Below are 13,930 nucleotides of genomic sequence, written 5' to 3'. Positions count from 1 at the left end.
TAACATAAACCACCAACTTAGTTCCTGACTTTGTATGACACCCTCAAATAGGTTGTTAACCACCAACTTTAACATAAACCACCAACCTATTCGATTCATATCATTAGATGAGAACCTCCTATAAATATCCTTCTTACTAACATCGAAATTCATTTGCATCAGATTATATTCATATCATCGTATATATCGGTTGAATTTGTGAATTTCCTTTCACAACCAGCAATTACGTTTCAGCAAATGGATAATTTTGGTGTCAACAAGGCTCTGTCGATTAGCGGTTTAAGAGGTTTGTACGGTTTAAAAATTCTGGTTTCATATATATTATGTATTTGATGAGATCAATCTAACTCAAAAATGTCTCTCTTTGTTTTGCATGCTATGAAAGAATGGCAGTAACCAATAACCATTTTGCATTCACCCATGTAAATTGTGATTGAATATCAGGTCTCTGATGTATATAGTCTATGAAGATCAATGCATGCTAAGCCATGTAAATTGTGATTAGCACCCATTCAAGCCACTGCCACTTCCGAGAGAGACATCTTTGTCAACTCACTCAAACTTAGATTCAGAACATATTCGGTTGAATTTGATCCTACCAACGTAAGTGCTTTTTTAAACACTTATTCTTTTAATTATTGTGTCTTGATCTAAATATTATGGTTTAAAAATGTGCAATTTTGTTGTAGGGAAATTCCTGCCTGCCTGGTCTGTTGATTGAGGATTTTGGTTCCAAACTCCAACCTTATGTCCTGTTGATTGATCCAAAACTTCATAAATTTGAAGCAATTGTTATCAAATAGACTTGCAATGAAGAAGATGACGATGAGTCCAACAATGAAGAAACATCAAGGGATGGTCTGAAGATATTATTAACAGATGATATTATTAACAGATGAAGAAACATTAAGGGATGGTCTTCTCACATGGGCAGCTATATGTTGCAATATCACGTGTTACATCAAGGGATGGTCTGAAGATATTATTAACAGATGACAATGGGGATTGTATCAGCACCACTTCAAATGTAGTTTAAGGAAATATTCGAAAATGTGTGACCCAATATTGTGTATGCCTCTAAATACTTTTTATGTTTATTTATTTTATTTTTTATGTAATGAATAATATCGGAACTTTTTTAGCTTCTTCATTTTTAATGTCCCGGGCGTTAGCACGGGTAAAAGTCCTAGTATGTAACTCACCTTGTGTGTAAGCCTGAGATAGTTGCCCTAGACCCCTTAATTGAATACCCTCTTATGGCTCAGCATGCAAAATATATTGCCCCCTCTGTTGATGAGAATGGAATGGAAGTTGGCCCATCTGTTGTAGGGTCCACCAGTGAGAAAGAAAACGTATTTGAGGGAACATTGTAGGGTCCACAAAAGGGAAAGAAAAGGAACATGGACCATCTGGTGTAGGCCCTATAGAAGTGGAAAATGGATGGGGGAATATTCTCAACTATGTTGGGACCACATGTAAGAAAGCAAGTGAAACTGGTCCCACATTCGTTGGTGAAACACATGATGGCCCAATCATAGGTAATGACACATGTTTCCAAGAAAATGAGCATTGTTTGGATGATTTTGGCCCTTTTGAGAATGAAGAAACAATTTGTGAGGATGTGAGTGGAGTAAATGTTGATTTTGGTGTTGGTGTGGACTTAAATGGGATAGGTGGTGCTTATATAAATAAGGAAGATTGTGTGGACTTAAATGATGCAGGTTGTGTGGATATAATTGCAGAACCTAGTGTTGTTAAATATGGTGCAGGTGGTCCCTCTGTTGATGCAGAACCAACTGGTGTGGAGGGGACTGGTTCAGGTGGTGTGGAAGTTGGTGCAGAACCAACTGTTGTGGAAGAAACTGGTGCAGGTGGTGTGGAAGTTGGTGCAGAAACTACTGGTGTGGAGGAAAACTTAGATGAAGGAGGTGAGAGTGATAACAGTGCTCTGGATATAAGGTTTCCTGGTGAGGAAGATGATGATTTTTGGTTAGCAGGTAACCTTGACAATGAAATAGGAGGGCTTGATGATGAATAAGTAAGGGCTGAAGCATTTAATGATGATCCAGTGAGGGACCATTTTGTAGGTGTTGATGGTGAAGAAAATGTGACTGTAGGTGATGGAAATGCATGTGCAAATGGGGTTAATGGAGAGGTTGTTGTTGTAAATGAAAATCTGGCTGATGGAGGTGAAAATGGTAAGTTTATATTCTCACCTTGAATTATACATGTTTCTGATTAGTGATATTAAGTTATTATTCATGATTTTTCATTCAGGTTTTTATGCAGGTGTTGATTCTGTCAATACAGATGCAGCTGGTACAAGTAATAGTGGTCATAAGAAAACATCTAGAAATGACAAAGAAAATGAAGCTCAGCAAAAAAAAAAAAAAAAGGAGTGAAAGGCCAAAGAACATTGCGAATTTGGAGAGTCCAGTTTTTGAAGATGAAGTTCTTGAAGCTCTGAGAAACTTTGTTAACAATATTGGGGATGTTGGTTAGTCAAGTAGGGAAGCTCAATTCAGTGAAGGTGAAGAACACAATAGTGATGAGTTGGATAGTGGTGTTGATAGTGATGAAAAAGGTACTGAGAAACCAAAGTACCCCTTGTTAAAACAACCTGATAATATGTTGGATTATAAGTGGGAGGTTGGGACTTACTTTGCATCCAAAATTGAGTTTCAAGATGTTGTGAGGACATTTTCAATACATGATAATAAGGGTCTGAAGTTTAAGAAGAATGATAAGGATAAGATGAGGGTGAGATGCAAACCTGGATGTAATTGGGAACTTTACTGTGCTAGGATACCAGATCAAGAGACATGGCAACTGAGAAAGATACTTGGAAATCATAGCTGCAGTGTAGAGTATAATCCAAGGTTGATGAATTCAAAGTGGCTAGGCAGAAGACTACATACAAGGGTCAAAGAGGATCCTAGATTGGGTATTCCTGATATAATCAACAAGACACATAGAAGTGGAATGTTGGTGTATGCCTTAGCAAAGCATACAGAGCTAGAAGTCATGCAAAAGAACTAATTGATGGATCTTTTAGGGAACAATACACTAGGATGTATGACTATTGTCATGAACTTCTGAGATCAAATGAAGGATTTACTGTTAGGGTACCATCTCAAAAGGAGCATTTGAATATCTAATGAACATTCCACCTAGACATTGGAGCAAAGCTTTCTTTAAATCTGGTTCAAAGTATGATACTTTGGTGAATAACATGTCAGAAGCCTTTAATTCAGTCATAGTGAATGCAAGGTCCAAACTTGTGATTACTAACATGGAGGAAATTAGAGTATATATGATGGAAAGATGGCAGAAAAACAGAGCAAAAATCTCAAGGTATGAAGATGGTGTTCTGCCTAATATTAAGAAAAAGCTTGAGAAGGAATCATCTTATACCAAAAACTAGCTTGTAAGGTAAAATTTCCATTATACCAAATTTTGTCTTTGTCAAATTAAAAGGTATAAGTTTTGCTGTATATTTTCTTAAGTGTTATATGTTTTTTTTTTGGCATAATAGGCGTGGTGGTGAACATGACTATCAAGTCACACACATATCTTTAGATGGAGACAAATATTCTGTGAATTTGTTGAGACAGGTTTGTGATTGCAGAAAATGGCTTCTGACAGAACTGCCTTGCTGTCATGCTATTGCATGTATGAAATACCAAAACTTGGACATTGAGTCATATGTCCCTATTGAATTCAGGAAGGAAAGATATGTTGAATGTTATAGTAGCATTACATACCCTGCTGATGGACAAAATTTATGGGTTAAGACTGAGTATATTGATTTACAACCACCGCCCATAAAAAGGCAACCTGGAAGGCCAAAGAAGAAGAGAAGACTAGAAGCTGGAGAATTAAGGAAGAATGACAGTGAGATGAGAAGGGCAACATATGGCATTAAGTGTAGCAGGTGTAAACAACTTGGCCATAACAAGTCAACCTGTAAACTTCCACCACCACCTCCACCACCAACTGCAGGTGCAACTCAGCAGGGAACTACTGCTTCAGTTCCAACTCAGCAGACAACAACACAGTCAGCTCCATCTCAGGTCATTGTACCAACTCAGACAACTCCTACTAATCAAGGTACTGCTCACTCAGCTCCAAGAAGGCAAAGGGTTGCAACAAGTCATCAGCCTAGTGTCCCAACTCAAAATCTATCTCAGCAGCCTAATGCATTAACTCAAAATCCTTCTCTGCAGCCTAGTGTATCAACTCAACCACCAAAGAGTAAGAAGAGAAATACCAAGGAGAGGGTTGTATCATCTCAACCTCCTGCTGTGAAGAAACCAAGACAGAAAGCAAGGGAAGATGGTGTGGCCTCTACACAACCTATGTAACTTTGATGTTTTACCAAGCACATCAAATTTATCTTTTTGTAACTGTAATGTCTAAAACATTTATCCATCATGTTATGCCCTTTTGGTTAAGTAGTGTTGGTTATACATATTTGGTGTAATGTCTAGAACATCTAATTTAGATTATGCCATTTTGTTTAAGTAATTATGGTTATGTAATGTCTAGAACATTTATGTCTAGAACATCTAATGTGTTTTTGGTGTCATATTCTGCACAAATGGTGTAGTGGCTAAGACTATATTTTTTGGTTAAGTACTAATGATATCAACTATATTTTGCTTCTCAATTTTGTGTCATTATACAGCTTGACAAGTTAAGTAGTTACTAATGATATCAAAATTTGCTTGAAATTTGATATCATCATCACATTGCAATATAATTTTCAACAATGGTATAAACCCTATTGTTATATAGTAACCTTCAATTTTTTTACCAAATAACATCATTTTCATTACTCTTCATAAAGAATACAATTCATTACATAAACCAGTGACAATAACAACACTTTAAATAGCTGCAAACTAACAACATAACACAGTTGCAAACAAAACAAGAAAACTACAATAAGAACCTAAACCAGTGACAATCCCTAACAACACTTTAAATCTGATAATAATACACTAACAATTATGACATATTTGCATAGTATAACTGTCCCTAATACCAAACAGGTCCCAAAGGAAACAAAACCAAAAACAAGTGACAACTTTAACCAATTTTATGTCTTTGCTAAATCCATTTTCATTTTCAACTTCATGTTCTTCCTCTTTCTTTTCTCACTCTTCAGCTTCAGTTCCAATCCATCCTCTTTGGACTCAGTACGAAAATTTTCATCCTCTACCAACTTAAAGAACCCACACCCTTTTTCAAATGAATTCCTGTAATTATTGCAACCCCATAATTTCTTACCACAATTCGGATTTGAACTATCATTCACTGTTCTTATTACTGGAAAATCTCCACACTTACATTTCATGTTTGTTCTTCTCCTACGACTCGACCCAATTGAAAAAAAACCTTCATCCAGTACCCAAACTCGTGACTGTGTTTTGGATCCTTGTTTTGACATGTTTTGGATGCACACCAACGAAGAAGATGAAGGAGAAGAAGAGAAGAAGATGGAAATGGAGAGAGAGGTGTGAGAGAGAAGGAGAAGAAGGGGAAATTGTGTTTTTGGAATCCTAATTTTTGTTCCCACAGTTTTACCCCTCATATATACTGTTGAGTCATACCTGCTTACTCATCTCAGTTTTTTTACACCTGGCACGCCTGCATGTACAAAACTAACGTTTTTTAAAAAAATCTAACGGAAAGGACAACATTAGCTAACGGCAAGTGATTTAAGGGACTTGTTTGATAGACTTTAAACTTATGAGACAAATTTGAATAAAAGAATTAAATTAAAGGACCGGCAAATCTTTTTTTTTTTTTTTTAAGTAGCCGAAATGGCTAAATCTCAAAGGCCCCTTATTTCCAATTTCCACGTGTTGTCTTCAATAAAATGCACTAGTGACGTTAATTACAGCCTTTCTTTCTCTTACCTTTCCCGGTTATCTTCTTTTCTCTTCTCTCTGATTCATCGACCGAATTAATATCATCATCTTCAACGTTACTCCGTAGAAGAACCCCAAAGACTGTACCAAAACCCTACATCATCAGATCGTATCAATGATCGAACCCTACAACAAGTACCAATTTCTCTCTCCACCATCAAATTTGCTTGCATTTGAATCCGTTATTTAAATATCTGAATTTTGATTTGAGTTTATTCATTTAATTTGCTTTCATAGGCTTGTTAAATTAGCTGCAAGAGCTTTCTATGACGATCTTACCAGCAAAGGAGATAATCAGCCCAAAACTGGAAGAAGTGATAACAGAGGAATTGCCGTAGTAGTTCTTGATGCGCTCACCAGGTGTTTGAAGAATTGCACGTGTATTTATTTATTTATACAGTTTTGAACTTTGAATTTTGATTGTATTGATATGGTGTTAATTTTTATTGCAGACGACAATGGGTTAGAGAAGAAGACTTGGCAAAGGACCTCAAATTGCATACGAAGCAACTTCGTCGAACTCTGCGGTTTTTTGAAGAAGAAAAGATTATCACTAGAGATCATAGGAGAGAGGTAACTATCATTCTGTGAATTACGCTTGGTTTATAAGCATTAGCTAATCAAATTATCATGTTATGTTGTATGATCCATAGTTTTATTGTAAGCACTTTTACGGCGTAGCAATAGCAACAATCTTTTGAACGGGTTGGACAAGTTAACACCGTCAACCAAACAGTTATCGGTGATTATATTAGTCCATAGGATGCTTACTATTGATTGTTGTTTGTCTACTTTGTCATGCTCTTTTTCCCCCGCCTTGTGACTCGAAACTCTAAAATCAAGGACTTAAAGCCTCTGGTCCCATATACACACCGCTTATGTTTTTTATTTTTTGTTTGGCACATGATAGATTTTTTCTTTTATAGCTCATCTGGTTCCGTGTTCGTGCAATTAAAACTCATGTCTACAGTGTCATTTATGATTTTTTTTTTGTTGCCTTCAACGTGAAAGCTACTACGTAGTAGCTTCTCCAAAATCAATTCCATGTTCAACTTCACGCACCACCAAACTCCCACCTACCATGGTAGTTGTTGTACTTCCACAAAATGAAGTAGCATCCTTTTCCCCTATTATAGTGGCAACTTCTTTTGAAGAATGAAGAGTATGTAAGCTCTTCTAGATTACAATTTTGAAGACTCCCTCCCTTGTGTAATGTGAAATTCATTTTGAAGAAATAAATTAAACGCTATATTTATTAGTTATTTATTGGTTATATTTACACTTTCTGTCTGTTGATGCATGTTTTTTGTTTTATTATTTTGATATATATATTCATCTGTCTTAGATTTGCGCGTGTGAGAGAGTTGTGGTTGAATATATTTAGTCATGTATGTATTTTATTCACATGTTTCCTACCGTGTAATTTTAACACAGACAGCAAAAGGTGCAAAAATATACAGCGCTGCTGTAGCTGCTACAGCTGAAGCCACGACAGGAAAAGAGGGAGAAGAAAAGGTCAAGCTACACACACACTCTTACTGCTGTCTAGATTATGCACAGGTCAATCTCTCCACTGATTGTATTCTTCAACGTAGCTTAACCAACGATATTCAGTTGTTTTATTGCAGAGAGAAGGGAAAATCAATGTTATTTTGCCTGCTTTTCAGATAATTCGATTGAATTGGTACATCAAAATTTGGGCTCTTTCATAAATAGGATACTTGTGATTTTGTTGCAGATATATGATGTGGTTAGGTACAGACTGCATCGCATGAAGCATAAGCTGAAAGATGAATTAGAGAACAAGAACACCATTCAGGAATATATATGTACAAACTGTGGCAAAAGGTTTCAATAAATCACTGCACTACCTGCATCATATTTTGTCAGAGATTTTTTTTTTTTTTTTTGTATTGATGTATTTTGGTTTCATAGTACTTGGCGATTTTAATTATCTCAGATACAATGCTTTGGATGCACTGCGGTTAATATCTTTTGAAGACGAGGACTTCCACTGTGAACGTTGTAATGGAAAACTAGAGGTTGAAAGTGATAAGTTAGCTGCTCAAGACGGGGGAGATGGAGGAGATGGAGATGAGAATGCACGAAGACGACGGCGTGAAAAGTTAAAGGACATGCTTCAGAAGATGGAGGTATTATATGATTTATTGTTCTGTTTGTTTCTATTTGTGGCTCTATATGTTGGATCATTTTATTTAAATTTGTTATTGTTGATAATCATCATCATAGTTGTTTGGTGGAATTGGGAAGTTTCTTAATCAAAGTAATTTCTAGCTAGCAATGTCTGTTATTATGTTTCTGGGGTTAGGCTATGTATTTATAGGTTAAACAAGTTTTGAGGGACTTCATCAACACTATGACACGACACCGACACTTGTAATTACACTGAATTTTGTGATGTTTCCAAATTATTAGCTGTGTCGGCGTGTCAGTGTCCGGTGTCGGTATCCGTGCTTCATAGCATCAACATCATATGAATTTATCATGCATATAGAGGTGCCCGGGTGTCGGTTCAGTTCAATATTCTAAAGACCTCTAGAGGTAATTTATAGGAAGATGGTGTTTCTATCTCTGCTTGGTGACACAACTGCTTGAGCACCAATTATTTTGATATTCTAACCGAAAATTGACGTCTCAATAGAGTATTAAGTATGCATGCAACAAGCATATATTTACTGTTAATTTATAAGTGTTGATGAATGTCTCATTAGAATATTAATGTAATATTTTTTTAAAAAAAAAAAAAGTAAATGTATTGTAGTCAGATTTTGTTGGGGTATGTACTTAGTAGAACTTTTAACTTTGGGTTGGTTTACAAGTCTACCAAACTCTACTCACAATTTTAAATAAACATGACTGTAGGTATCATTTATCTCATCTTACTTTAATGATAAATTGCTAAAGCTTACACAACGACGGCCTTCACTTTTTTTGTAGCTTCTTGCCCACGATTTAATTTGCATGTTATGACTGATGTTGTACTTCTTGTGCTAGTGCAGGTACAACTCAAGCCTTTAGTAGACCAAGTCAGTCGGGTAAAAGACTTGCCTGTTCCAGAATTTGGTAGTCTTCAAGCTTGGGAAGCCCGAGCTAGTGCAGCTGGGCGGGCAGCTAATGGAGATAATGGTGGTGATTCTAAATCTCATCTGGGATATAATGGAGCACCAATGCCATACAGTGGAGATACCAAGGTAACATCCTGCTGTTTTAAGGAATTGGAGAGAAAGGAGAGAAAATGATGGAAAGGGAAAGAAACATACAGTGAGAGAGTGATACAATTGTACTTCAGATATTCTGCCCCTGAAATACTGAATCTTTGAAGATTCTGGTGCATATAGTTACTAGCTGAGCTAACTTTCCCTTTTTAACTAACCATGCCAACTAGCTGCTGGTTAACCGACTTGCAGAACCTCTAGGTGTTGTACTTGTAAGGCAGAGAGACCGAGCAACCATACTATGTTCTTTTTCCCATCAATTTTCTTGGATCTCTTCCCCCCGTTTTGGATGATATTTTTCCTCTTAGCTGTGCATTCCCTCTTTTGTCTTTGTAAAATTTCTTTTTGTATAAAACTGAAAAATCCTCGATTTTTGTTTTAGTTTGAGCAAACTAATTTTCCTTTACATTTGACAACGAAGGCGGATTTTTCTTCTTAGTACTGAAAGTTGTAATTCTAATTTTCCTTCATACGGCCTTGTCATGCAAAAACGGTCTGTCCCTCTTAGTTAGAAGGGGCTACATCAAAATCTGTCAATATCCACTAAGCACAAGACAGACTCAAAATTTTGTCATGACCTTGTCATTTGAAAATTCAACTTAAGAGAGTCTAGTACTATAGGCTCGTGGGATAGAGGGAAACTGTTGGAAGGGAGAGGGGGCATAGCAGAGTGAGACAGGTGGCATTTGATGAGTGGAGAGATATGGAATCATTTCTATATATTGGAGAGGTGAGAGGTCGATGGGAGTTAGGCAAGAATTGGTAGTGGTGGTAACTGGTAATGCTTTGATCTTAATGGGACACATATCTTAGAAAAAATAGTTGGGGTATTTTTCTTTTTCAAGTTGGTATTGTTTTCTATAAGGAAGGGGGAGCCTTGGCGCAGCAGTAAAGTTGTTGTCATGTGACTGAAAGGTCACAGGTTTAAGTCCTGGAAACAGCCTCTTGAGTAAGGCTGCACACAATACGCCAAATGGTGGGACCCCTTCCTGGACCCTACGTATGCGGGAGCTTTAGTGCACCGGGCTTCCCTTTTATCGTTTTCTATAAGGAGCCTATTGCTCTATTGTTTTCACCATTACTATCATTTGGAATTGGAATTCTTACAGTTCTATTTAAGTTTCATTTCTCGTTTATTGGGTTTCTAGTACCTATCTCTCAGAGGAGGTGGTTAACATGTTAGTCTGTTAGTCTGTGTGTCTAGTTTATGGCAAACATGTTTTCTTGGTTCAATGTATAGCTTTTAATTTCAGCATAGCTTCCTTAAAAATAATGAAACGTTAAGTATTCTTTCAATGAATGTGGACAGGTGGTAGTTGACTTCAATGGTACTGAAGGCAAAGGAGAGGGTGTTAAATCTGAAACTGACAGTACATCTTTAAAGGTTTTGCCTCCATGGATGATTACATCAGGTATGAATCTTACGAAAGAACAGCGTGGAGAGGTGAAGCAGGAAACAAAAATGGACGGGACTTCAACTTCCACATCAGCACAATTCACAGACGATAAAAAGTCAACAGTTGGACATGATGATAAAAATATACAGGCTCGTAAAATAAGATGAACTTTTTGTTATTTTCCGATTCTTTTTGTTCGAGATCCTTGTCCCTGCCTCTCAAAGGCACATACAAGTTTTTGTTCACTAAGATTTCTGTTACCTTTTATATTTTTATAGGATGAGTATGTCAAGGCTTATTACGCTGCTTTGCTTAAGAAGCAACGCGAATTGGAAGAAGCTGCAAAAAATCCCCAAGATGCGAATGCAGCAGATGATCCTTCTAGCAGTACTTCCAACCGGAAAGTTGGCGGGAAATCAAAACGTGAGGAAGATGATGATGGTACCGAGTGGGAAGAGGCTCCTGTTAGAGGTACACTTCAGCCTTTCCAATCTGATTACACTGAAATTTGGATCCTTAAAGTATAAGTCTAGAATACCCGTATTTATGACTGCTAATTGTTGCATACATGTTTAATGTCACAAATTGCCTCCCATCTAATAAATTACAAGACAAGTTTTAAGCGCTCTAATAACTTTTTTTTTGCAAAAAAAAAAAAAAGGCGCTCTAATAACTAATCTCTAATTTCTAAAGGAGAGAAGACCAAGTTGCAACGATTATAAATAAATAAATATTTTTATTGAATGCTTTAAGCAAAGATGAGATATACAGTTAATGTTCAATTAGTTTTTTTTTTTTTTTTTTTTTGTTGAAAAAAAGCAACAACAAAGCTTTCAAATTACTATTCACTGTTCAGTAATTATAGGTTGTACTTTTCAGTAATCATATTCTCTTTACAGTATACTTATACATTCGATAGTACCGTTTATTCCTTGATACTTATACATCCGTTTAAATCCTTGCAATATATATATATATATATATATATATTTTTTTTTTTTTATTTTAAAAATGGTAGCTTGGTACCCATGCTCTCAGGGTCATCCGAGAGTTTAATTGGGCTGGTTGTAATTTCTCGGTTGGTTTGGAATATATGGTTTTGAATTGTAGTTGGTCAAGTTGTGTTGTATTGCAGCTGTTGCCATGCTAAGACAATCTGTGCTTAACATATATGATATGGGTGTGGCGGCTTTTGTAATTGGGATATTGTCACTCATCGAATGACTTATTTAGATTGGACCAGTATTATGTATAAACTATAAAGGTTGGTTCCTTGAACAGTTTTAAAACAAATACAGAAGGAACCCTAGCTGGCAAGAAATTTTGTTCAAGGAATGTTACTGTTGTTAGATTTCCACATTTGATGAGATATTTATAATTGGGAGGCATCCTTCACCTTACAAGCCCGGTTTTGAAGGGTTGAGTTAAGCCTACTCAAATTTTAAGATGGTATTAGAGCATATGCAAGATCCATTGGTCCACTTGGGTCACACTCTAGATGTCTAGTCTTGGTCTCTTGGACATGAGGGGGCGTGTTAAGAGTTCCAATTTGGACGAGATATGATCTGCATATGTGTTTATAAGTGAAAGACATCTCTCACCTTACAAGCCAATTTTGAAGGGTTAAGTCCAACCCAAATTCTAAGAGTTACCGTTGAATGGAAATATTGCTTTGTTACTTTAAGTGATGTGCCCCTACTAATTGTAAATATAAAATTAACTCTTCCAGTGTATTTAAGGACCCATTGACTTCCGTCTGGGTTTTGTTTCACGGATACTCCGTGACTTGTTTTATTGGGTTTTACAAATTAATAAAGCACTCTAAATTAATTTCAATCTTCTTGATAGAGATTAAGGTGTGCCAAGAGTGTTAAATTTTCAAGAATCTTGATACAAGAATTAATTTTTCCTGTTTGGGATTACTATTAGAAATGACACTGCCAATTTCAAAAGTAGTATTGAGTGGCCACGGCATGAATGGTGTTGTTGGCCGTGGAATAAACAAGGTAGATTATAAACTTAATATCTCTCAGAAAATGGGAGAATAGGTGATGTGATGCAATAGAATCAACAACCATCTTGACACTTAATAGGGATGGAAGGCGGTTTTGTGAAATAATTTTAAATGTCCCATTCTAAAACCAGGGTTTTTTTAAAAAAAAATCTTCTGGCTACCCCAGCCTCAGGAAACTGGTTCAATGAGAACAATGTCCATGCATTAAGATTTTGGTGATGGGGTCATTTTGTAGGAGCTTGTTTGTTATTAATTGCTTATTTTGATTGTTTACTATTGATCTGAACATCTTTTATTTTCTCAGAATTGATTGTCAAATAATTTCAACGTTGAGCAAATATTGTGTGAAATTATTACTACTAATTGAGTTAACATGAACAGTTGCACTTCATCATTTTGTTTATGCTTTGGTTGATAATGTTTTGGTCCCTAATTTCTGATCTGGGTGTAATTTTTAAAGGAAATGCAAATGGAGCTTACAAGGTGGATTTGAATGTTGAAGCCGATGCTCAGCCAGAAGAAGACGACGAGGACGATATCGACTGGGAGGAAGGCTGATGAAAATAATCATAACAGTCATTATGAATGTAATGACTTATTCTGATCTGCTAGGGCATGTGTTCTAAGTCATTATAACTAAATAATGCAACTTCAAATTATGTACCACACAAGACCGGAGTTAGCTGCTCATTATCTTATTGCCTGTGCATGTTGCTGTGGCGATACGTCCGTGGTTTGAGGGGAGGTGTACCGTTGACTTTTAAGTTAATCACCAGTTTTCAACTTTTCATTATATATTGGTTGACCAGACAACCCTACTTTGAAACTTTGTATGTTATGACTGGCCAGAGAATAGTGTTATTCTGACTCCATTTTGTTATGACCACATTGTTATTTACCAATGAATGGATATTATGATTTGTGAATCGTGGGCCATCCCAACGTTTGACCTATGGTATTGCACACATCAATGAAGAAATTGGTGAGCTCTGAATTATTCTAGTCTTTCTATTCCCGACAAGCACCTTCATTTTGGTAAATCCTGTCCATTTCCCCAAGATATAAAATGGAAGTGTAGATAGATGGACTGCTGGCTTCCCATCTTCAGTCAAAAGTCTAAATTTATATCCCATAATTTGGGTTTGATAATTTCTTTGTTTGTGTTTTTCTTTCTTTTAACATCGTATTTTTTTTGGATGAGATAAAATTTTAAAATGATACTATGATCTATTAAAACTATTGAATTAATCCCCATGATTGCCGTAAAAATAGGAGACAGTAGCTTTTAGTTTTAAACCAGAACAAGCATAGCTTCTTGCATTCTTGCGAAAGTGCTCTCGTAACATT

The 13,930-nt window shown here is 36.3% G+C and overlaps 1 protein-coding gene across 1 annotated transcript; it reads left to right on the top strand.

The window, feature by feature from the left end:
- Nucleotides 1-5,877: 5,877 nt before the first annotated feature.
- LOC120580122 (transcription initiation factor IIE subunit alpha) lies at nucleotides 5,878-13,577 on the top strand. The gene is made up of 10 exons (XM_039833236.1): nucleotides 5,878-6,071; nucleotides 6,174-6,296; nucleotides 6,389-6,509; nucleotides 7,371-7,496; nucleotides 7,675-7,784; nucleotides 7,897-8,089; nucleotides 8,957-9,148; nucleotides 10,482-10,718; nucleotides 10,848-11,040; nucleotides 13,044-13,577. Exons 1-10 carry the CDS (start codon nucleotides 6,052-6,054, stop codon nucleotides 13,139-13,141), a joined length of 1,413 nt encoding a protein of 470 aa, XP_039689170.1. The 5' UTR covers nucleotides 5,878-6,051; the 3' UTR covers nucleotides 13,142-13,577.
- Nucleotides 13,578-13,930: the final 353 nt, after the last annotated feature.

Source organism: Medicago truncatula, chromosome 4, assembly GCF_003473485.1.
Source record: "Medicago truncatula cultivar Jemalong A17 chromosome 4, MtrunA17r5.0-ANR, whole genome shotgun sequence".
Taxonomy (NCBI): Eukaryota; Viridiplantae; Streptophyta; class Magnoliopsida; order Fabales; family Fabaceae; genus Medicago; species Medicago truncatula.
This window is presented reverse-complemented; position numbering and strand designations above follow the sequence as displayed.